Raw genomic sequence first — 26369 nt, 5'->3', positions numbered from 1 at the left:
AGATTCTTTTTATCATGATGACACATTTACTAGCTGTAAATGTGTCATCGTATACATTTATTAGATCACAACAGTTTTATATTTTCTTATCAATGCTTCATAGATCATGAGCTGTATGTTGAGAAAGCATGACTGAAACCCTTGATGAAGTTACTTTCAGTCGTCATTTTCTGAAATATAGTATTTTCGTTAAAAATCGATGTTGTTGTTTACAATATCGCTGGCTTGAACCCATCATAATTTTTATCAAGATAGTATGACAAGAGTGTCCATATCAGCATGACTCTGAGAAATTAAAGTGGGCTAAATAACACTTTTCAACATTAAAATCTGCTGTTGACAAGTTTAATTGGTGTAAAAGTGTAGAAAGTCCAGTGTCTGAGCCTTTTTGCCAAATGCCAAATCTTAAAAAGCATGTTTGTGTCATTTCCAGTAAAGTTACCAAATTAACCTCACAATTTAGCCCAAGTACAAGCAAATACTGTGTTCTCGATGAGACTCGAAATGTGTTTTGCATGATTTGACTTACTAACCACAGCATTAGATACAGCTGTACAGCCAATACAAGAAGTGTGTTGTTTCTTAAATGTCCGGTAAACCCAATTTACCGGTACCTATATGAGTGTACAAAGTCCAATATACAACTCTCAATATGATGCTGTGACATCCCGCATTAATTCAAACGACAATCATGATAATAAACATACTCTTAAAACTAATGGGTCGTCATCACAGTGTCACTGAAAACTGAAGAGTACTTGATCTTGCTAATTTGACAAACCCTCTTAAACTGACTACTTTTTTCTGATTCATATTGAGATGAAATCAATCCAACACACACACACACACACACACACACACACACACACACACACACACACACACACACACACACACACACGCTTCCCGCACGACTCGGCCTGCTTTTCTAAAAACATGTTGACCTGGATGAGCTCTCAAAGTGAGTAATTGGCTCTCATGACATTTGAGCTTGGGAGTCATCAAGCGGGCCACAGAGACAAAAAATACACCAACACGCCTCATCATCTGCCTATGAAATCTAAAAATGGAATAAAGAGGAGAGTTACTATGATTCTGTTGAGGGTTTGCGGTGCTTAACTCAAGAACTGACCTTCTTTGTGTCTGGAAGATGAAGCCATTTAGACTTATGTGTCCAAGTCAAGATTATTATAGTTAACGAAAACAAACAAAATAACAAGAACTCACTTTTCAATACAATACCAATAAATATTATTGGAGGATTCAAGTTGTTTATTGCCATTCTCGGCTTCTGTCAAAGTAAACATAAAACAAAGTTGTGTTTTCAAACCAACTACACAGGCGATGTTGTAACTTGTTACCCTCTAAACAACGGATATCTGAACATAAAATGTGCAGCAACACAACTTGAAAGATAAAAAGAAAATTATGTTCTCAGCTATAGTTCAGCAACTCAGCACTAAAATGTTCTCTGTTAAAATGTGTTCAGAAGGAAATCACTAAAAATATTTTATTGAGTATTTTAATAATTTCTTGATTGAACTGCTTTTATGTTAAACCTGGGTTATCCTTGCATGACATTTGTTTGATGATCTGAAACATTACCATGATTTTCTCACTTTTCTAACAAAAACTTCTTGCTTCGTATTAAAATCTGGGCCTGTTTAATTGAACACAAAGCTGTTCTTATCTATGAATGTCAATCGCTGGAAACACAGGAGAATTGTATCTTCTGACATTTATTGGCTGAGCTTTTAATTGTTCTGCCTGTTACCATACGTCACTGGGATAGATCGATGAACAAAGGATAAATGCGTCTTTGTTCATCCTTTGTCGTAAATAAATAAATGTTGGACCGAATAACTGAAAATGGATAATTTATGACAGCACGCAAGATCTCTTGTGGCAGTCTTTAAAGCAGACACCAGTTATGAATCCCTGGACGAATCCACCACCATGTCTCATCTATCTGTTGATATCTATTCAACAGTCCAACGACGACTACCTTGTTTTGTCCCCAGACACATTTTTTGGTTTCCTATTGCTATTCTACCAACTGCAAGGCTATAACAAGGTAAATTTGGCTTGCTTTTTTATTAGACAGGGTCCCTTTCATTGATATGCTTCTCCCATAACAGTATGTTGAATCAACAACGAATGTAATAACGTGCAACCCACGTTAAGTGCTGCGCATGTTTTGGACTAGCTGATTGTAAGACAATGTGTCCATAAATCATCAAGCTGCGAAAGAAACAGTCACAACTTTTGGCTTTATTCAAACGTGTTACTTGGACATCGTGTTCCTCGGACGGCAAGTTCATCTCAGCCCACTCATTCCTTTTGTCAGCCCACGCCGACGAACCACCGAACTCCGAAACCTCAGCCCACGCTTCTGGGCGCCGCAATATAGAATCCTCCTACGCACCTAAACCCCAACCTGTTGTTGCACCAAACAAAAAAGAATGCAGTTTTAAAAATAAACTGCGCGGCGGGAGGGTATGTGTATTTATATGCGTGAGAACGGCGAAGATACCGTTGCCATGGAAACTAAAAAGTTTGGTCTGATTTGCAATGATGTTTCAAAGAAAGGCATAGCCTCAAAGCAACGTGTACACACAGTACTGTTCTTGACACGGCCTAATCAATTTGTTTATTTGTTATCTTTGTTTTTTTTCACAGGGGTGCTGTGGTTTTAGAAACAGCCAAAGGACATCGAAAGCCATGAATAGGGTTGCTATGAAGACTGTTGCTGTCTCACTCCCCTCAAAATTACATGTCCCAAAGTGAGGTGACACACTTTCACTTGCAAACCATTTTAAGAGTTGTGTCATTACCACACAAATAACCGTTATATAACCTTTTTTAATCAGCACATAATGACAACTAACTTAATCACTCCTTTTGGCACCGGCCTGCATTTGAGGTCGGCTTGGGTAGGATCACTGCCGTAAAGCAATAGCTTCTGTGCAGTTATCTTGAATGTTTAGGACAATCGAGGAACGCTCAACCCCTAAATTTTTCTTTACAATGACATGTTCTAAGTGCCTTCACTCGTCTAAACACTGCATTCTGATGAATATTGCATTTAAGGAATGTGAGTTAATGCACCCATTTTTAGCTATCTCAGAGTGCGGCCATTTTGCCAAAATCTGTCCACTGAAAATGACATCACAGTTGCTGAGGGCTCAGGTAACGATCAATCACGGCTCACCTGTTTCCTGAGGTTGAGCCAGGATTGGTTGTTACCTGAGCCTTGAGCAACTGTGATGTCATTTTCAGTCGACAGGAAGTGGTAAAATGGATGCCCCCTGAAATGGACAAAAACGTGTGGATTTGACTGTTGAACTCATATTCCACATAGGCAATATTAATCAGAGCCCCGTGTATAGACTAGCGGAGGTGCATCAAAAATCTTATTGTAAATACAGTTTTTGAGTTGACTTCTCCCTTAATATTTTTTAATTGAAGTTTGAAATGACTTCCTAAATTAGTTGCTCACTTCCTCTGTAGTTATCTTTTAAGGGGTAGCTGACTGATGAGACCAAAATTAACCAAGATTAAATTTACTTCTTTTATCGTGTTCATATTAGTGTTGTTTATTTGTTGGTTTTTTTCCCCTTGTAAAATCTTATTATTTCTTTAGTCTTGAAAAATTTCAGATTTATTTTTTTCTTATAATATTTCAATTGTATTCTTGTAAATCCTACGGTGTTGTTTTCCGCAAAATATCACAACTTTGTCATAAATGATTCTTTCTTTCTCCCACCTTGCAAAATGATTTTGTGTATAAGAGAGTTTTTCACATGAAAATTGGACTTTATTATTGGATTTTTTTTTTTTTGTAATACTAAAGTTTTGGGAATTCAGTCTCTTTCTTGTTTTTGTTTAGTTCTACTATGCACCCGTGTTTTAATGTTGTTTTATTTCTTTGGGTGGTACTTGGTACAAATGTTTGAGAATCAGTGGTATAGATAATGGGGGGATGCTATACCAACAATGCTGGAAAGTAAAAAAAAAAAAAAAACATTTAGGTGTATACATTTAGAAATTTTGTGACATTCCAAATTATTAGGAAGTCTGACTTTGCTAAAGGCTAAATCACAGCATATTTCTACACATTGGGAAAAAAAAAACAATAGCAAATGTAAATAGGAAGATAATCAGACCTCTCTCTCTCTCCCACACACACACACACACACACACACACACACACACACACACACACACACACACACACACACACACAGGCACACAGGCACACAGGCAAACACAGATCGAGGCAGATGCACAAGCGAGGCAGCAGTGAAACGCTTCACCGCAATGGAGCAACGATGACCAAGCTCAGATTGGACACATTTACAAGTTTGTGCAAGACAAAGTACACCGAAAAAAAGTGGCGTAAATATTGGAGTGTGGCGCGAAGTGAGCGGTGACCTGACTCAGCATGAATCCAATGACAATCTTCGATTGATTCACACTGCCGGAAAACCAAGGTGAGTGTCATAGTTTAGTTGGACGATGGTTAATTTAAAATATGACCAACATGCCGATGACATGTAGTTTGCTTTGATTATATCTTGCCTAGTTGTTGCATTCAATTCACTTTTGCGCTAAATACAAAAATATAAAACCGTTTTGAATCTCTATTCAAACTCAAATAAGAAACCCCAAATGGTCAGAAACACGTGGATCGATAGTTCAACAAAACGTTCATCTGGCTGAGTAAGTTGACTGTAAAACATGCGGCCAGTGTAAACAGAGTGAGGGGAAAATAATCTGAATGGACAAAATCATTTTCCAGTTTAGGGAAGAGTTGGGGCTCCAACCACTCCCCCACCCTCTTCGCGCCTGTCGATCGTTCCCGCAGGCCGTGCATCGATTTTCAGCACCGGACAGCTCCTGTGGCCCCAATCAGGCCCACATACGTCACACATGCTGCTTCTGTCTGCAAGCTGCCCCATCATCACTTGCGCCCGCATACTTTGAACCATTGATTGCAGTCGATGACAGAAACTTCCTTGTAATTTTCAACATGTGTTATGCTAGTTCGGGAACTTCCAGGCAAGGGTCCCTAATGATTTGCCTGTGTCGGGAAAATGTACTTAAACCGAAAAAGTCTTCCAGACAATTTATGGAGCCTGGCAAAAATCTTATCTCCATTCTTGAATGATTTGTTTAAACATATAGTATGATTGTGTTTATACAGCAATGAATCAGCATGCAATGTTACAAACTTTTTTTTTTTTTTAACATACCAGATTTGGATTGGAAGAGTTCTAATGCTCTACTTTCTTTGCCCATAAAGTATTCTGATGTTCAAGTGGCATACGTGCATCTTGGACCATAACACTAAAAATCATTGAAACTGCTTTCAAAGTCACAATTTGATTGCATAGTTTACAGCACATGTAATGTACCTGCAATAGAATTTAGAAGAAGAAATGCACACAACAAAGGGAAGCTAAGATTGTATTTATGAGATCACATCGTTAGTTTAGAGTACTGTAATTTAATTGTCAGCTGTATCCGTCATGGAGATGTAGAAAACAAAGGAAATGATACTATTCTGTTTATTATATCGTATGTTATTATTTTTTTATTGTTTTCAGAATTTGATTTATTGTTGAGGTCATACTCTGGCTTTTTAAGAGAACCACAGTGTTGCATAAAGTGATCAAAACTACTTTGTATTTTCATCATCCTTTTGAACACATTGCGTTTTTTTCACACTTTCATTCTCTCCTTTTTTTTATTTTATTTTTTTTAGTAAATACCATTAGGTCCAGTAACGTGCTCTGATGTCATAATCTCTTCATCTTAATCTCTATTGTCTTCTTCCCCCTTACACTTTGTACAAATCTGTCAACATCTCACTTTTTTCATGAAGGCTCTTTCCCTCATACATTTTTTCTGTCCTTTATGTCCTCTCTTCTCATTATTTATCCCTCCGATCACATCATTAGATTGCAGATGACATTGGATAGTTCAGATCGGGTCTCGCGGCAACCACCTTTCATATTGTTGTTTGGACTGAGAGATTATGAGGCCTAGTAATCTGGTATTTGACTGGGGCTTTCGCCATCTTTTGCCTTGCATGAGATTACGTTGGTTTCGCTGACATATTTGAATAAGGCTGACGCCAAGCATGAGGGATTTCTCCCGATGAATCTTGATTAGGTCACGTGGTTGCCGATTCATGTCATGTGCTGCAATTTCACTTCTGTCGGTTTGCTCACTCACTACTTGGTTTGAATGGATACTGTCAAACAGCTTTTATTTTTGCAGTTGTTTGCTGTGCTCTAGAACTATTTGTAATATTTTACCCTGACGACGACCAAATTACAAGAGCTCATTTCTCCAAACTACATAATATTTAGCATATTGTTAAATCAATCAAACTGAGTATCAGTACATTTGGCTGAAATGTTTACCCCCTTTGAGATGCAAAAGGTATCTAATCAAGTGTCTAAAAAGAGTTCCTACCCTCCAAATGAGTAAACCAAGTAGACAAATGCACCCAAAACACAGGGATTTCGCCTCATCAATGGAAGACAACTGTTACTATGGCAACCACTAATTACTAAAAGCCCCCCCCCCCCCCCAGGGGTCAAGTCGGCAGAGATATCAGCTTCATACTCATGCTGAAGCAACAAATTTTATTTGGCCAAAGTATCTGAACATTTCTCTAAAAATATGCGTATAGGGAAAGCGTGAAATGTCTCGTCTCGAATGGAATTGAATTTATTATCACAGTGATAAAGTAAATCGTAAATTGAACAAAGTTTAGCTTATTGCTAACAACGATGACATATTCACTGTCTTAAAGTTCATTGGCGGCACGGTAGCTAGACAAAAATAAAGCAAACAGATCTGAATCTGGTTAGCTAATTTGAGTTTTGCGTTAAGGGAAAATTTGATTTTTTTTTTTGGTTTTTTGTGATTGGCACTGTAAATAGTATACAAAATTTTTCTTTCCATGGCCGCAGTTAATAGTCATAAAATGCAACACTTGATCAGAGGTGAACTTGCATTAACACAGTGACTGTCAAGCCAAGCAGTTGATGTGTGACTTGTGCACTTGCGTGTTGCTTACGGAGCCGCTCGTTTTTAAGAACTTTGTCAGGAAAAAGGCTGAGCTTTCATTCAGAGGACATTTTCCTCCAGATGCCGGAGTCGTCGCGCTGACGTCATCCTCCGTTTTCAGGATTATCCAGTTGAAAATCATTCGGGATCCGGCCAATCAGCATCCGGTTGGCGACATCTGTCCTTGGTGCAACAACAGGGAAAGAAGTCTGGGAGATCGTCACACACATTACATGACACTAAATCCCATCAAGATGTGTACTTGAGAGTCTTTGAATGCTTTCGCATGTATCGGAGTTGTTGATTCCGCACGGGTATCGAACAATGGTTTTTAAACTGCAGTTGTTGGAAATATTCCCAAGACCATCCATTATTTTGCTTGAACACAACACACTCACGTCAAAGTGATTCACAAACCACCGGTGCCCTTTCGGATTGCATGCGATTGACCCGCTATTGGTTATGCAACATGGCGCTTTTTGGTTCTGCTGCTTCTGACATAATAAGCCCAGCAAAATCACCCTACAACCTTGTCATCGGGCCAACCAGCAGATCAATTGTTCCTCTAACAGTAGATTACCACTGATATATGTCTTTTTTAGACCTTTGTCCCCACCGATGCCCGTCTGGTTTTCCACCCCTGGTTGGCCTGAAGCTCCCGAAGGCAAACCGCTAGAAAGAACCTGATCAATAAGCTTTCATTACGCAAAACTGTCTGTCCCGTGCATTAGGGCAAGGCCAAATTCTTTATTTTTGTCATTTGATTGAAGGTTTGGATATTTTGGAAACCATCAAAAGTCAGGCACCAACCGGATTTTTCTTAATTTTAAAAAGTAACCAATTTCATGTTACTCGAACGATTTCACTCACTTTTTACAAATCCTACTAAATTCTCATAAGACCAGAGTGAGCAAGTTGCAAGGTTATTATCACTTAAAACTGATAAAATAACTAACACCAAAGTTGAAAAAACAGTTTTCGTTTACAAAATAAAATAAAGTCAAACAATGCTTTGAAAAAAATGAAAAGGATCTGAAACTTCATATTACATTTAGAAGTCACTAAAACTAACTGTAATTATAGCAAAAATGTCTGTCATTTTCGTCTTTGTCAATTATGTCATACATACAACTTTCAGGGTTCATGCGCTATTTTTGTAGGTCCTTATAGAAGAAGGAAGGTCAAACAATCATTTGAGAACTGTAGTTTAATTTACTTTATTACACAATACCTATTGTGACCTTTTGTTTAATCTTAAACTCAACAAATACGCCATATATTAAAAAAATAATCTAATCTAATTAGAACGAAACTAATATTAACTAACTTGAGATTGGATTTGTAGAGGGCGGCCATTTTGCCAGTTGCTGTCGACAGAAAATGACATCACAGTTGCAACGTGCAACCAATCATGGCTCAGCTTCATAAAACAGGTGAGCCGTGATTGGTCTTTCCCAGAGGCCGCAGCAGCTATGATGTCATTTTCAGGTGACATAAATTGGCAATATGGCCGCCTCCAGAGATGGCTCAAAATGGGTGGATTTCGCTGCTTATCTCATGTTCCACAAACACAACACGAATCAGAATGCCGTGCTGAGACTCGCAGTGGCGCATGACTTCCCCTTGAATTTAAAAAAGCAAAAGTCAAAACAAAATAAAACCTAATGATTTGAAAAATCCCAAACTATTACACTATAACCCTGGTATGTTGTGCTAAATTGTGTTTTACTTGTGTAATCAAAAATGAATGTCTTTTGTGCAATACGTTCTATCGTGTCACACTTTTTCTGCATTCTTTTTGTTCTCAGAAAATGTCATGAGAAGACGCTGGTCACAAATGCCAGACAGACCTGAGCTCATACTGCATCTCAGTCCGGCAACAGTATTTTCATGGTTGGAACTGCCCGTCCCAACCTTCATTACTGCCCTTGCAGACATAGACTGATGATCACCATTGCCATGGGAGCAGTGCGAGTCAACAGGTATGATACAGGAAATGTGCAGTACATACCAAACTTGAAAAAGTAGACCGGGGACTGTTAAAGTTCTGATATATTATTTAACCTTTTTTAAGATGTAGAGTATGGGCTTCTATTAGATACGAGAGTTTTTTTTGTCTTTCTGCAGAACCGTACAGAGGGTTTCCATGCAAAAAATTAGATTGCATAACACAAGAAGGCATGCTCAGAAATGGAATTATTTTATAGTTGTGGACTTGAAACATTTTTCATACAAATATTGATTGTAGTTATGAGTCTACTACTGGATGGAGTTGGAAATAGAGGTTACGGGGCCGTAGGAACAGAGCTCTGTTGTCGATGATAGCGGATGATAGTGGAAAGATGCATGTGACACTCACAGCCGTGAATGTATAGTTCAGCAGGGATCTTTCATCTCGTTTGATTGGCTGGAAAGTCATGACATGACACCGTGCTACTCCAGTGTGGGTGTTGGGAATGCAAATGACAAAGTAGGCATGACCTGTGACATACAGCGGGCTTTTCACTACAGATCAATCTGATGAATGTGATGGTTCATTGCCCCCACTTGGACCCAGCGCAAACAAATGATGTGATGGTGAAAAGAGAAATTAAAGTCCTTACCGGTACCCAGCTTTTATCCGAAACAGAACCCAAATGTGATTGGTTTTTCCTTTTCCTACGTGACACCCTTCAAAAAGAGTTTTTTGCAAATGGGTTTTAGAATAACCAAGCAAACAAAGTTAAGCCGCACTTGATTGCAGACGTACGTTGGTCTCTGGCAGTTTTTCTTTCTTTGGGTCAGCAGACGGAGCATTGAGACGGGTAACCGAAAATGTAAAATTTGATCGTCAAGCTTCGATGCCAACCCAAGCTGGGATGTACTTTAGCTTCCCTTATGACAGGATCAGCTGTTAGAAAGGGATGGATTAATCCCATGTGTTTAACTTGTCAGGCTTGGTAGCACAACCGAAACTTTGGGCGAGACTGGAAGACATTCAATGTTCACAAGGACACACTCTTCTTCTGTTTTCCAGATACAGCATTGTTTCCACGGACGAAGATGCCCTGAAGATCTCAGCCTTGGGCCTCCACAATGGCCACAGTCCTCTGACTCAGCAGACCCTGACCGGGTCGTGCATGCAGGCCGAGGATGAAGGAGCAGGAAAATATCCTGCAGGCGAAGAAGAACGGGGGGCTCTGTCTCTGAGAGTGACGGATGACTCAATTGTCCACAACAGCTGCCAGGCTTCGCCGTCATGTCGACACGCCGGCGTCGACCTGAGCACCGGTCGTTTGCGCAGCCGATTTGTGAAAAAGAACGGCCAGTGTAACGTGGTCTTTGACAACATGGAGGATAAGCAACGTCGCTACCTGGCTGACATTTTTACCACCTGTGTGGACATACGCTGGCGTTACCTACTGCTCATCTTCACCGCCACCTTCCTTTTGTCTTGGTTGTTTTTTGGTCTGGTCTTCTGGGGAGTGGCGCTGGCTCATGGAGACTTTGACCTTCACTTCCCTGTGAAGGAAGGAGACTCTCAGAGCAAGGCAGAGGACAGGCAGGACAAGTGGCGTCCCTGTATCCTGCACATCCAGGGCTTTATCGGGGCCTTCCTCTTCTCCATAGAAACACAAACTACCATTGGATATGGCTTTCGCTGTGTCACCGAAGAATGCCCAGTGGCTGTGGTGACCGTGGTGGTGCAGTCCATCGTGGGCTGTATTATTGACTCCTTCATGATAGGCACCATCATGGCCAAGATGGTGCGTCCCAAGAAACGGGCTCAGACTCTGCTCTTCTCACATCACGCCGTCATCGCCTTGCGGGACGGGAAGCTGTGCCTCATGTGGCGCCTGGGGAATATGCGGAAGAGCCACATTGTGGAAGCGCATGTGCGTGCCCAGCTCATTAAGCCCAAAGTGACGGCAGAGGGCGAGTACCTTCCTTTGGAGCAGACGGACATTGACGTCGGCTACGATGACGGTTTGGATCGGTTGTTTCTAGTCTCGCCACTTGTGGTGGTCCACGAGATCAACAAGACCAGTCCTCTGTATGACCTGAGCTGTGCCGACCTTCAGAAGGAAGACTTTGAGATTGTGGTCATCCTGGAAGGCATGGTTGAAGCCACGGCGATGACCACTCAAGCCCGTAGCTCCTATTTGGCGAAGGAAATCTTGTGGGGTCACCGCTTTGAACCGGTGGTCTTTGAGAAGGGGAACCGCTACCACGTGGACTACTCTCGCTTCCACAAGACATACGAAGTGCCAACAACACCATACTGCAGTGCCAGGGAGCTCGGTCAAAAGGAAGATAACGGACGGCCGCCCTCATCCTCCATTTCCAGTTTCTCGCGGTCCCCATCCCCCTTTGCTCCGAGGGCAGCCCGCCACCTCCCCGCCCTCCACTCCCCAAGCGCTTTCTGTTACGAGAATGAGGTTGCACTTTGTTGTGGAGACGATGAAGAGGAAGGGGAGGCAGGCAGCCTGGGGATTAAATGTGAACGAGCAGCAAGTTTGCAAGATGACCTTCCCGTGGGCTTTAAGGAGACACTCGTAAAGGAGCAGATGCTCGAGATGCTATGCGTGCTGGAGACCGAGAACCAGATGGCTCTGGACAAACTGCAGCCCGGTCTACCTTTATACATCAGTCGGGAATCTGGAGTCTGAAGAGGCAAGCGAAAGGCCAACATTTTCTTTGAGCGCGTCCAACCAAAGCATTGCACTAATGGTGAATTCAAGAGTCAATTCACTTTTTGAACATGTGATGACAAGAAACAATAGTTTTTGCAGGTGTGGTATCAGCTAGTGTCTCGGTTAGCTCTGGTTTCTAGAATTGTACATTTTCATCGGCATTGATCAACCGAGGCATTGATTAACCTCCATCACCAAGCTCATCTGAAAGACTTCCTTGTTTTTGTCACTATAACCTGTGTATGATCTCTGAAGGAATCAAGCTTTTGTTCTTGATTTCACAATTTTATTTTATTTTATGTAAATACAGTGTGCTTTTATTTCAATATGGAACGAATCAATTTAATTCAGATTCATACATCAGACACAGATGCTAGAAATATGACATGTTAGGGTGCTATCACACCTGTAGTTCACTTTCTCCTGTGCAAATCAGTCACTGGGTTTGTAATCTTGGCCATTTGTTTCCCTCCTTTTTCAGTTACTCCTCATAAGGTAAAAAAAAAAAAAAAAAAAACGATCAAAGCGACCTGAAATACATCACGACAAACCGAGTGTCTTCAACCAAGTTATTTTTGTTCGGTGGCAGGCACAGGGTTCTAAACAGGAACAAGGTTTGGTGTATGTGCTGAATACATTTAACAAGCTCTAATTGAGTCACCGTTACCAAGCCATGCCAGCGTTTGTATTGTCCATTTAGAATATTTGAGAAAAGGAACCGCACTGAGGGGTAAGGGAACAAACTTGAGTTTGTTTAAAACTGACCAATGGCGCTCAGTTGAAAGCAACTATCATCAAGAGCTACTTTGTATGTGTTTTGGCTGACAAAATCAGACATTTTTTTATATGAGTGGACCACCCATTTCTAGTGGTCTCTGCTTGTTTGGCATAAATGGTATCATTGATATATGATCAAACGAAATCACACCAGAGTTCATTTTTAATGGAATGAAACCGACAGCTAGTTTGTGTTCAAGTGAGAACACATTCTTAAAGGAAGCATGAAGCATGTATTCTCACTGCTTAAATCTAGTTTTTTTTTCCTTTTAACATTACAAAAAGGAGATGTCATAATTTGCAACAGCAGAAAAAAAAATCATGAGTTAAGAAGTCAACCCCCAAATTTTCTTTTCAATAATATGTTCTAAGTGGCTCACCTGTTTTCTGAAACTGAGCCATAATTGGTTGTTACTTGAGCTCGGCGCAACTGTGACCGCATTGTCACTCAACAGCAGGTGGCAAAATGGCCGCCCCCTGAGATGGACAAAAACAGGTGGATTTTACTGCTTAACTCATATTCCACAAACACAACATTAATCAGAATGCCATGTTTAGACTGATAAAGGTGCATAGAACATATTGTGAAGTAAATTTTTGTGTTGACTTCCACTTTAAGATAGAATTCAAGTAACTTTAAAACATGTACTGTACAGAAGAGGAAAATGCACTTTATTCTTCTTTTATCAGTAGATACAAACACAGTGTGTTGTTTTGTATGATTAAACACCTAATAAAAACAGTATTTACTGTTGCATTATAATTATACGGCTTGTCCTTGCTTGCACATTTTGCACACCACACTTTCTTACAGGTGGACGGATCCACTTTACCATCTGTGTCCACTTTTTGACTTTCGGTTTGTTTTAAAAATGATTGAATCTCGGCAAGCACCGAAGTGCGAGTGCAAGATTTGTTGTGACGTGAAATATTGAAAGTCAATCCACACATTATTATAGTACAGCATTTTGTTCACTGCAGTGCTTTTTCCTGGTGAGGTGATGGAATAAAGTGAATAGAGTATTAAAATAGATGTTTTGTGATAAACAAGTTTAAGCGTTCTTTTTCAAGTCAATCACCAAGAAAGATAAATCTACAATATCACCTTATATGTAAAGTTTGTCCATAAACACCAAAAACTGTCAATGGCTAACTTAGCTGGCTAGCTACCTACCACTTATCAAGGGATTTAGAAAACAAATTTCAGGAATTAGACATGCCTCTACTGTAAAAATTGAGGGGGATGGGGTGGGGAAGTACTGTAAATTTTAAGACTACAGTACTCGAAAATATAAGGGTACCTCAGAAAGTGAAGCGGCACTGAATGTCCTCTCGCTAAGCACGTAAGCGTTTCTAAGTAGCTTGCTGTCGATATTACACTGTGCGTGTGTGTGTGTGCGTGTGTGTGTGTGTGTGTGTGTGTGTGTGGGGGGTGGGGGTAAAGCTTTGCTTTATGCTGTGGGTTTTTAATAATTGTTACTTAAAATATTATTACCGGTAATTCATTCATTGTACTTTAAGAAATTATATTCATTACATCTCTGAAGTGATGTTATTAGATAAGATAATACCGGTATAAGAAAACCTTTATTTGTCTCACAATGGAGAAATTCCATTTACATTACATTTGTGCCTACATCCGCAATCTTCTGAATATTTATTTGTTTCTTTTTGCACTTTTTACTGCGAGAGAAATGCCAAAAAGCATATTCTGTTTAGCCAATTGGGTCATGAGAATTACAATTAGGGGCAACGCAAAACAGCGGTAGGCACATCCAACTCACAGCCGAGAGGATTTGAGTTTAAATCTCAGGTCTGGCCTTTCTGTGTGGAGTTTGCATTGTTCTCCCTGTGCTTGCTTTGGTTTTCTTCTTCACATATTACAAAAGCGCACAAGTTAGGCTAATGAAATGGTCCATAGGTGAGAATGTCAGTGTGAATGGATGTTTGTGTACATGTACAAGGAGATTGGCTGGTGACCAGTGCAGGTTGTGCCCTGCCTCTTGCCCAAAGTCAGCTGGGATAGCCTCCCGTTTACCTATACTAATGAGGACAAGCACATAAAAATGAATGCATAGAATCAGAGGTGTCTTTTCATCAAATTTTAATTCACATTTCTAAAAGATCATATTAATTTTTTGAAAACAAATACCATTTTGCTGAAGACTTCACGTTTGGTTTTAGATCAAATACAGTGCATCATTTCATGAACTCTGTTGCTTGGAAACCACAACACAACATGGTATATAATAAAATGCTACTGACGCTTATGTGTAAATTGTATCCAAAAGAAACCAGGGCAGTTCAGCTCTGGAGACCCCCAAACCAGGTTGGCATGATTTGGATAAGAAGGACAAAGAACCAAAATAACAAATTAAGGTAGAGATGACAAACAAGTGCAATCATATAACCCCTTACCCATTTTGCCTGAGGTAAAAGATGAAAATGGAGCGAAGATGATTGAATACATGAACAAAGTGGGATGAGGAAGATCACAGGAAGGGCAGATGACACGCGGTGGGAAAAACATAAAGGACAAAATAGAAGTTATTAGGATCATGACAGCAAGCAGATGGCAACCTGTTCAGGGTGTACCCCATCTACTGCCCGAAAAAGGCTGGGATAGGCTCCAGCACGTCCGCGACCCTCGTGAGGATAAGCAGGTCAGATGATGGATGGATGAATGGATGGACAGTAAGCAGTGAGTTTTTAATGACTGTAGTTGAAGCGCCCCCGTGTGGCTGAAACGTAACAGTGACAGTGAAAACAGAAATCGAATCTATGGAAAATAATGTGGCAAAACATCCTTTTTAACATAGTCCTTTCCTGCATTTTAAAGTGTTTAATTTTATTTGTAGTTAATGCAATAATCCTATTTTTACCCATTTTTTAAAAATGAATAAACTATTTCCTGCAAGAATGCTACCCATATGACTTTATGCTGAATGTTTATTTTCTTGCTGTTTAAAAAATACTTATTACAGTTATACTTTCATAATATTTACTGATATAATAAAAAAATGATTGCAAATAAAATAAAATTCAAAATTAGACCGCTGAACATGACACACTGAAATAATATATTACACAATATTAAAGAAAAACCACAAAAACACAAGGCAATACTCAGTGCAATTTTTTTAACCATGTGATGACAGGCTGATTGGAAATGATACTGCATTAATCTACCACTATGGAAATAAAATAAAATGTAAAAAATATATACTTTTTTAAAACATAGTCTTACATTATATTTTTCAATAATGATATATCATTTCCTGCCAATAATAATAATACAGAGTATATATTAAGACTGCTGCACATATGTTCCTGGTGTGCTTTTTTTTTTTGTGGTAGAGTCACAATTTCTTCATTGCTTACAATGATTACAATTCCCTTTTGCACACCCCACAACACAGGATAATGGCTCCCGATAATCTTTCAAAGACATCTGACAGTCCGGCCCTGCTGACTTTGATCAGAAGGGAGGGAAAATGTTCAAATTTGGGGAAAAGGTTCAGGCAATTCATGGAGATCACATGTCTGGATTTCTTCTTTTGTGCTCCTAACTAGCATCACTTGTTGCAGGCAGGTTTCCAGCTGAGCATAATTAAGTGTAATGCTCTAATTCGCCTCCCGCTGCTGCTCAGTTTTACTTCATTATGTCCCCTGACAATCATCATATGACCAGATAAGGTACTCGGCACGTGTGACTTAAGGAGGCGTCTCATGTACGTTCCTGTTCTGGGGTCCCTTCACTCTCCTACTGTCCTCTGATGCAGATGACTGAAGTGCTCCACAAATTCTGTGAAGGAAAGTAGCTGGCTGACCTCTGTGGCCTCTGTAAGGGCTGCTAATGGCTGACGAGTGGTCTACCAAATAAGGTGCTGTTTGTCTATACGTGTGCTTTCATGTGTGTGTGTGTGTGTATCTGCTGGCCTTTCTGGCCTCACAGTTTGGTGGCGGCCTGGGGCTGTGCGACCAGAGCTAGTAACAGTGAGTGTGCTTGGCAGGGGACACATTTTAGGCACTGGGAAGCACGGGGGTGATGGCGGTAATGGTGCTGATGGTGGTGGGGGGTGTCTTTGATTCCATAATGAGCTGTTGTGTGCTGCCGAGCTGTGAGGCAGCTCGCTGGAGGAACAGAAGAGCTTTGTGTGTGTGTGTGTGTGTGTGTGTGTGTGTGTGTGTGTGTGTGTGTGCGCGAGGGAGCACGACTCAGCTCAGCAGAGGTCCGAATTGCCTGGGAAGCACCACAGGGCAAACTTCTTCTGTCTCTCTGCATGCTTATTTGTCTGCCAGCTCGCCTGTTTGTCTGTCTGTCCTCTTTTTTATTTGCAGTAAGCTCGTGTTCAGATTTAAACACAGATATTAACATGAGCGAAAAAAAAGGCAAGCCCAAAATTATGTGTCTCGATTCAAATGATGTACAGTAATTCCAAATGAAACATTCATTTTAACAGTGACAGCAAAAAAATAAAATAAAATAAATACGGTAGTCAGAATAATATAATTCAATTAGAGTATATTGTACAGTATGTACACAACCATTTATTTCTATACTTTTTGTCTTCTACTTTTTCCCTTTCATAATTTTGCTGCTGTAAATTGGGGATTTCTCCATTGTCAGACAAACAAAGTTTTCTTATCTTAGTCATCGGTTAACTGCCTCAATGAAAATTAAAGTACATGTCTAATAGGCCATCACTACCTTTTTTTTAACCTTTTTTTTTTTACAGCAACTATTTTGATTGACAGTAATTCAAGAAAAGATAATCGAAAAACAGTAGAGATGCAACAATTAATCAATAACTGATTAAACCATAATTAATTGATTATTTGTTTGGATAACTTCTTAAATTTAACCCTGTCCAAAGCCCCTCAACTTCAGGTAAATATTCTCAGATTTCTGTGGCCCTCCATGAAATTGGACAATTTTTTTGTTTGTTTGTTTTTTTTTTTTTTTAAATGAGACGTGCAAAAATGCCTTTGGAAAACAATGTCCAACATTTTGCCTTGTTTTGAAAGAAAAGGTTGAAAATGAAAACGTATTTTTGATTCATTCATTAATTGACAAAATAAACAACAGATAAATCGATTCTTAATGTAATCGTTAGTTGCAGCTCTACATACAAATGCAATACTAATACATTGTTATTTTACAGATAGTACAGGTATGAATACTAAACAAATTAATGTAAAAATAATAAGATGCAGCGAGTGGAATGTTTTATTTATTTTTTTAATCCACAAATGGGAGTCTTTTGCCTTAAAAAGGCTTTTTTTTTTTTTTTTAATCAAAAGTAAGGCCTTACTTCTCTTTAAAAATGACTTCATCATGACTCGAATATGACTGAGACGAACAATCATTAACGAATGTGAATCAGCCTTAAGGGCATAGCTGCAAAGCAATTTGTAATGTGGTGACGTGTGCCTTTAAAAAGTCTTCCAATTTTGAGCCTGCTTAGTGAATATCTGATTGAAGATACAAATGTAGCAATTTATTTTTGTTGCAGCTCCTAACCATTCATGTAAAAGACCAAGACCCACCAAAATTAGCATAACATTCAACATATACTCTACATAAATTCACAATAAATAACATTAATTCATGGTAACTGTTCTGTTCATTGTTCTCTGCCAGAATGATAATGTAGCTTGCAGCAGTTCAGTCTTGGTGACCCAATATAAAGTGACCCATGACAAATTTTAGGTCCTGACCTTAAGTTTTGGAAAAGCCTAATGGAATCTTCAACCCCACCCCCCTCACAATTTTCATGTCATCTCCGGAACTCCAGCCTCCATGAACCAGGAAGTAGTCTGTTAAGCAACAAACAGATAGACAGACAAGCAAACTAAAATCTTATTGGAAACAATTTTGGCTGGAGGTTCTCCCGCTAACGTTCTAGTTCTGTGTATTGTATCATTACTAAGACAATAAATGGAAAGGTGACTTTTGCACAGTGCTGTAAAACAAAAAAAGACAAATTTGTTCACATTTTCAAACACTTTTATTTTGAAACACTTTCATCAAAACACTTCAATAATCAACACAAATATAGTGCATTGTCCATGTATGTATCTATCTTTCTTGCTGAAATTAGCTTGTTTTGAGGGGATGACCCTATCCCATAAAAATGAGCCACTGCTCACTCTCCCCCCGTTACAAGAGGACATGCGCCAAGATTGGACATTGTAACTCGATAGCAACTTGTTCTCAAACAGCCAAGAAGCAAAAGAGAACTCAAACCCCCGTTAAAAACATTATAAAAATAAATTTGTATTTTCTCTCATGAAGGCGGCACTTCATCACCAAGTCGTCAGATTCCACTTGCCTTTCTGTGACCCGCACAAATCCATCATGTGTGGTGTATAATTGCACAGAGGCAGATTAGATCGTGTGTTGTTAATTTTGCAAATGCATGCAGGCCAGTGGATCTGGGAGAGGGTGGGCTGCGCTACCGTGGGAGTGATCCCAACCAACTCCAATTATAGCCAATCAAAGGAGCTGCTTTTATTCCTTTTAAATGACCCCCATCCCACGCAGTAGCCTTGACACGGTAGAAGCACATCTGCACTGTGAAGTGAGAACGCTAAGATCAGCCTTCCTTACTCCTTCAAAACCTTTGTCTAAAAAGAAATGAATTCAAACCTATTTTTAAAAAGAATAGAACAATGCCATTAAATTCTCGAAAGTCTTTCGCGTCGCCAAACATCAAACATGAGCTTAGTATATGTGAGCTGGGTAGATATGGCTGAATACAATTTCTTTTGGATTAGCCCTTTTATGACAATTAAGATCTTTCAAATATCACTTCAGGCTTTATTAGAACTGGAGTGGATTTATTTTATTATAACTGATTCTGTGGGAAACTTTTTTCCCTTCAATCATGGAACGGATTGTGGGCTACTTTTGAGATTCCACTGCAGATGACCAAGGAGAATTCTTTCTTTTCTTTCTTAATTTTCCTAGCTTCAAATGAGCTGGGCTGTCACAAATGCTGAGATTAGAAAAGGACACGGACATTTGCTGAACTAGTTGGGCATTTGGTTTGGCAAGATAGTGCAGTAAAATACAAAACAAATTGACGAATCTTCAATTAATTTGGGGAGAGTAGCACAAAACCACAAGATGTCATTGTCATTTTTCAGCTTGGGTACAACAAACAAGACTGATCTGAGAAAAGACCTCAAATTGCACTGGGGCTTAGTTTTCAAAATTGCGGTATCTTTCAAATCAGGAGCATGCCACCCTCCATCTGTAAATATAATTGTAATATGTAACATTTTTGTTTTGTTTGTTGAGCCTGCCATCTTATAATTTGAACAAACAACTTTGTCAGAAATAAAAATAAATAAATAGATGGTCGAAGAAAAGGCGAGATGATAAAACAGTTGTGTTTTAACTTGCATTGTGTTGAGTTATGTGAAAATAACAACAAAAACATTAAATAATCAACACATGAATCACAACTAGTAAAAGTACATTTCGATTGAATTGAGATTCCAACCCTTTAGGTCCACTGAGATTCAATTGTTGGGATTGGATGATCACATGCAATGCTGAGCATGTTTTGTCATGCTCCCCCCTCCCACCCCTGTAATTTAATAATGACATCACATTTCCTCCTTAAGAAAAGTGTGTTCTTCTTGATGTTTTTAATCAGTCTTGGAGGTCTATTGGCTTTATTAAGATTTTTTTTTTTTCATCATAAACCAAACTACCGGTACAAATAATTCTGATCCAGGATGCACTAATTGGAGTTTTGTAGTTTTTTTATACTGGTCAACTAATTGTTACTACTTTTTTTAAGTCAGTGATGCAATGAAACTTTTCTAGATGAATTGTTTTCGCTGATTCCAAATACACATCAGGTTTTCATAACAATAATATGTAATGTACTAATATATTTTGTAATATTTATGGATAAAGGTTGAGGTTCAGTAACAGGTGGAATTCATCTCTCAAACATCATAGCTATAAATTACACAGCATGTTGCGCAAGATTTTAAAGGTAAAAACAAAAAACACCCCAAAAAGATCTCAAAAATTAATGACGTGCTCAGAAAAAAAGGAAATAACTTTGTCAAGTCCGTTTCGAAAATACATTTAGGAACACATAAAGCCTTCTCTGATTAAAATTTGCTGTTGACCAGTGGAACCAGTTTAGTCAAGACACCAAAGCGAGATTTTTTTTTCAGGGATTCCTAATTATTTTAGATCTGATATTGAAAACAATTCCCATGACAATCATGTCAGAAATGTGGTTAGAGATTAGACTGACACACCACACTCCACGCCACAATTGGAGATGTAGAAAAATAAAATTTAATGTGAGTGACATGAACGCATAGCCTCTGAGTCCAATCCATTACGCCCACTTTTATTCTGGTCTCTGCATGCTTGCCACTCGTCCAACCAGTCTGTGTGTGTGTGTGTGTGTGTGTGTGTGTGTGTGTGTGTGTGTGTGTGTGTGTGTGTGTGTGTGTGTGTGTGTGCGCACGTGTGCGCACGTGTGCGTGTGCGTGTCTATCTTTGTTTGCAGCTTGAGACCTTGCACGATGAATTTTATGAGGGGCAGTCAGGGCGGATTACGTGTCACACACACGACTGAAATGTTCTCATGAACACAATTTTTAAAGTTAAAAGCATTTCATTAGTTAATTTCCGAAAAAGTGTAGAGGTCATCCTGATTGATGTCCCTGATGGCCCCTCATAAAATCTAACATGCAGGCAAACGTCATCGCCCAGTACAGTGACAGGAAAAAGGTGCTGCTATGCATTTTTACATGGTAAGAAATGACTTTATTGAAGAAACAATCAAGAACAAAGAAGAATATAGGGGACACGAGGAGGGCTTTCACAAATTGTCACAAATTTTACTGGCTGGCCCAGATATCTCATCCGTCTCTTTGTCGTGCTGCCTTTCATGTCTTCCGTCTGCGAGGACAACAGAGTCTTTCATGTGGACGTCTTTTCCTCAGCACCCCCGGGCCTTCTTTTTTTCCTCTTTATTTCACTCAGACAGACTAATTAAATGTTCTCCTGCAAGTCTACTCCAGTTCTTCTGCGTGTATTTATTTATTTAGTTCGTTGGTTAGTTAGATGTATGTTAATTCTTCGGCCATAAATACATACGACGGCTGACTAACAATCCACATTCAAGATAGCTGAAAAAAATGAATACATTACTTATGATATAAACCAGGAGCTTTATTATTGATCGAGACTGGATATTGCATTGCAATATATTGTGTAGAAATGAAGTGAAATGTATTCATCACTGATAAATATGACAGTTGAGTAACAAGCCACATTTAAAAGGCATTTTAATCAATGAATAAAATATGTGTTAAAAATAAACTATACTAGTGAGAATTGTATAGATTCTTGAGATTATAGAAACCAATAAATAAATAATTAGATTATTCTAGTTAATACACATTTTAAGAAAACAATTAGTTGGTGGTGGTCATAACATAGAGGCGCAAAAAAAAAAATAATAATAATAATAATTCCTCAAAATTAAAATATAACTTTCAACAGGACACTCTTGCATTCCAACAGGTAAAAACACAAACATCTCACTTTGGTAGCACTTGAGTTGAAGAAAAAGAACAAGAATATTTTACGGGTTGATTGAAGGGACGATGTAAAAAAAAAAGTTCTGATGAAGATGACATGAAACAATATTTAAACATGAAATGTTATTAAAAATAAATATATAAATCGCGGTCCTGATACTAACAGAAGTACTGAGGATGAATTGAAATGTCTCATTTGGCAGTGTGACTTTACAGCGCAAATATTTGACAACTAATAATTATAGAAGGTTGTGTTTTTAGTGCACAGGCGGCAATGGTGATGTTGACTAAAGAACCACAGACAGCAGCAGCAAAAACATGGGAGTAATTTTGGTAGACTTTCTCGTCATGCCAGCTCTACATATCTCTCCAGGTGTTACCTTACCTATAGCAGCATATTGACAGAATAATAATAAGAAGAAGAAAACCTTTATTCGTCTCACAATGGAGAAATTCCCAATTTACAGCAGCAAAGTTATGAAAGGGAGAAAGTAGAACAAAAAGTATAGGAGCTGCTGTAAAGGCAGCCACTCTCGCCAGGTGTTACGTTTCCGATAGCAGCATATTGACAGAAATTGACCATCTTATTAAAAGCCTCTTATGTGTTGTCTGTCTGCAGCCTCTCATATGCAGAAGCAGCTAATTGGTTAATTGGATGGTGACTGAAGTAAACCAATTTCGAAGAGGCTTGGAATCGAGGGTTCACCTAGTTTCATGTGCTCCGAAATACCTTTTTAATTTATCTACATGAAAACAGCAATGATGTGGAAGCCCAAAGCAAGCAAACAGGAACTGTCAGATGTATGACAGGGACAAAAATACACACTAAATTTGACATCTAAAGTTTCTACCACTTTACTAGAAAGGTAATCTTATGAAAGTTTGATCATTAAAATAAATTCTGACCTCTCAAACCATTAATTTAATGACTGCTGCCAAATGCCACTAGGATGGATAGAAAAACAATACAATAATAATCTGAATAATAATAAGCAGAGGTGGACAACTTATAAAATTTTGCCGGAGCATTGTTTGTCATTTATCAGCGGCCTGGGCACCCGTCGATCATCGTCCATCCGTCAATATTTCAGGCCAAACCAAACTGAAATTGTCAGTCGATCAGTCCGTTGTGTTATTTTCACTCCGCTTCCATCATTGCCTACGTCAGTAAATTTCATTGGTCTGCCAGTCCGTCTATTGCCAGTCTGTCAGTCCTTCCCCCCTCCCCCTAAAAAACATGTAACTGTCCAACAGATGAAAAATCCAATGTGATTAAAATGGTAAATGGAGTGCACAATATATCATTGTACCTTCGTCATACGGTGACGACCCAAGAGCTTCACCCACACTTACAACTGCATACATTTTGCATATACTGTACACTTATTTGCTTATCTATTGAACTGTTAAGTACAGCAGGAGCATGCTGGTGGCTACCTCCCACTTTTTAGCCTTCTTAAAATCCAAAAGGTTTTCATTTAACCAGAATACCTCTCTGCATTGTGACCAAGGGTAGAATCCAAAACAGTGCTTGCAGTCCTACTCCTATCTACAAATGCTTGTCTTTATCGTCATCTTCTTCTCCTTGGTTTATTGGTGGATTACAGCTCTTTGGTGCAAATCGCCACATACTGTCCAGGAAGCACAAAGTGTTTCCATGTATAGTCATTGGAAAGTGACCCTGCTTGTATTCAGCCATACGAATAAACACACGAGACAGAGGGGGCGTGTTTCTGTCAGACATCACCAAAACGGTCGTCCATCAGTGACGGACTGACGGACCTCCCGTTATGCTGGCAGAATGCCCACGTGCCTCAGCCCAACAGGTTGGAAAACACTGATTTTATAATTACGCTCCTTAATAAAAGCTCAAATTATTAAATAAGTCTTATATGATAGGCATTGAGTAAGATGTGTCATAATTCATATCTAATATGAATAGAGGAATGATTATGTCTATTATTGCTCTCTACCGAATGATAATTCTGTGTGAATGAGCTCAACTCATGTATGAATGTCCACTTCATCATCTCGTCATTCACGGGCCATGAAAACACACACTTATCATATTTTTGACCGCACTACCACCACACTAGATTTCCAATGAAACAATGTGCTTTAATCACAGACTTTCATCTTCAATTTGAGGGGATTTACAATACACCCAAATCAGGTATTGCTTTTGCATTTATAAAGGCAATAGGTCTATATTTATATATCTCTCAGTTACAACAGGGGGCTGGCTAGCTGCTGGCTAGCATCAATTATCCTCAGATTAAACCGAGTTTCCGAGAGAAACAAAACACCTCAGTCATGAACATAGTGATATCCAGCCAGTTGTAATTCCAACATCCGTTTTATTAACCCAAGCTCTTGCGTTGGACATAGAAAGACTCGGTGGTGGGGATGGCTTCCGATGATGACTTCAGAGAATCCAAATGGAGCGGAAAAAAAGCAGCCCCTGAGGCTAGATCTGCCTCACTTCACTGCAAGATGATGGGTTCTGCGTCACTGGAAGGACATAACCATGGATGCAGCCATAACCGTGCATGCCGCCATCTTGTGTTCATGTTCGTGATGGAGGAAAAAAAGTGTACCAAAAAACGTGTGTGTGTGTGTGTGTGTGTGTGTGTGTGTGTGTGTGTGTATATATATGTATATATATATATATATATATGTATAATTAGCTCATGATGTTTATTTGCTGTCCTTGTATGACATATAAGAATGTTAAAGTGCTTCCTTGCCTTAAATTCCATGATTTCCTTGGGACAATTATGTCTTTTAAATATAGTGCACGGTACCTTTTCTGCTCCCATGGGTCATTTAAAAATGACCAAAAGGAGCCTAGCTTGAAAATATCACTACATACAAACAATTTGAACTGACAAAGTAGAAAAGTGTGTGATCAACAATTTGCTAATACTTACACATAATAAAGTGCAAATTAACAGCCAAGGCACAAAGCACATACAAACCCTTGAGAACATTTTTATTGAAAGGGTTGAAAAATAATCACCGTACATGGCTGACTATTAAGCTGGCATGTGTGGCCGTAGGGCGCAAACATCATAAAGTTGCTGTCAATGGTGCCATTGTGCGTGTGCGTCGTTGTCCTGCCACCATCATCATCACCACCATCCCATTCTGCTTTTCACCATCACTCTTGCATCTGAGTCACAGCAAAAAGACAACCATGTCTCTATTTTTGACCGTACTGATCTGTGTTGATTCTTTTCATTTACAACTTGCTGTCAAGAAATGAAATAAAATGATAGTGATCAGATAACAATCCGGATGGTATTTTTCGTCTTTGGCCTTGAGGACACAACATCAATGATTTTCTAAAAAGAATTGGGAATGTGTCTTCATCAGGCTACAGTACACTTATCCACCTTGCTTCAGTCCATCTCAGATGAGCTGGTCCCCTGAGAAGCCGTTTGTTGTTTATTTCCCCAGTTACTCCAGTAATTGCCTGTTGCCATTCACATAACACAGTGGCCCGTGGCTTACTGTGACTATTAGCTTTATGTTCAAATAAACAGGCCCAGATTTCACACCATGTATAGCTGTAAGAAAAGTGAGACGAGATCATCATTTCCATATTTGTAATTTTTGCGGAATTTTCGTGACAATGTGCCATGAGATATTTAAAATGGCTGCCTTGGATCAGTTAAGTATGGGTGGTTGAGGGGGGGGACTTGTTACAAACCACATCTATGGCAATCTGCACACGTCACTACATTGAGGAATCAGCATCTAAAGTGAACATGATGCCTTTTATTTCATGCTCCAGATAATGTTTGCGGCACTGTTACATGCTGTTCTCATATTGTGCTTTTGTATGGTATTATGATTGATTATTGATCATGACAAGGTCGTGGTTGTATTCAGAAGTGGAATAAGTCATGTAAGACCTCTTTGAAAGCCATGGACCACCTGCATGGGCTTTCACTGCAATTAACAAAACAAAATAATCAGACGCTTTTTCAATTTTTGATATTTGAATGCCAATTTAAAATGGAACAAAGGCACGATACATTGATTTTGATCCCCCGCTCTCCTCTCCCAAACCCTGAGAATATTTCTAAATGTCCCTCATCCGCTTGTTGTTCTGTTCCCCTGTCAGAATGAAGTTAGTAGCAAATAGATGCGGGCCTTTCCAAACAATAGTCCATTCATGATGCCTTTGCAATGCAATGATGATCCCGCTCTGGCCTGCACCAGCCTCCACAGCTGCACTGGAATGTA

General features: G+C 39.2%; 1 protein-coding gene and 1 long non-coding RNA gene across 2 annotated transcripts; one reads left to right on the top strand and one right to left on the bottom strand.

The window, feature by feature from the left end:
- The first annotated feature begins 4217 nt into the window (after window positions 1-4217).
- On the top strand, window positions 4218-12861 carry LOC109510977 (ATP-sensitive inward rectifier potassium channel 12-like). Its single transcript, XM_019861699.1, has 3 exons — window positions 4218-4493; window positions 8892-9065; window positions 10100-12861. Exons 2-3 carry the CDS (start codon window positions 8974-8976, stop codon window positions 11730-11732), a joined length of 1725 nt encoding a protein of 574 aa, XP_019717258.1. The 5' UTR covers window positions 4218-4493; window positions 8892-8973; the 3' UTR covers window positions 11733-12861.
- Window positions 6726-8447, bottom strand: LOC109510978 (uncharacterized). Its single transcript, XR_002167219.1, has 2 exons — window positions 8411-8447; window positions 6726-7261 (listed from the first exon to the last, which is right to left on the bottom strand). It is a non-coding gene; the product is annotated as an uncharacterized LOC109510978 (long non-coding RNA).
- Window positions 12862-26369: the final 13508 nt, after the last annotated feature.

This window comes from Hippocampus comes, unplaced genomic scaffold (assembly GCF_001891065.2).
Source record: "Hippocampus comes isolate QL1 unplaced genomic scaffold, H_comes_QL1_v1.1 scaffold7, whole genome shotgun sequence".
In the NCBI taxonomy this organism is placed as follows: Eukaryota; Metazoa; Chordata; class Actinopteri; order Syngnathiformes; family Syngnathidae; genus Hippocampus; species Hippocampus comes.
This window is presented reverse-complemented; position numbering and strand designations above follow the sequence as displayed.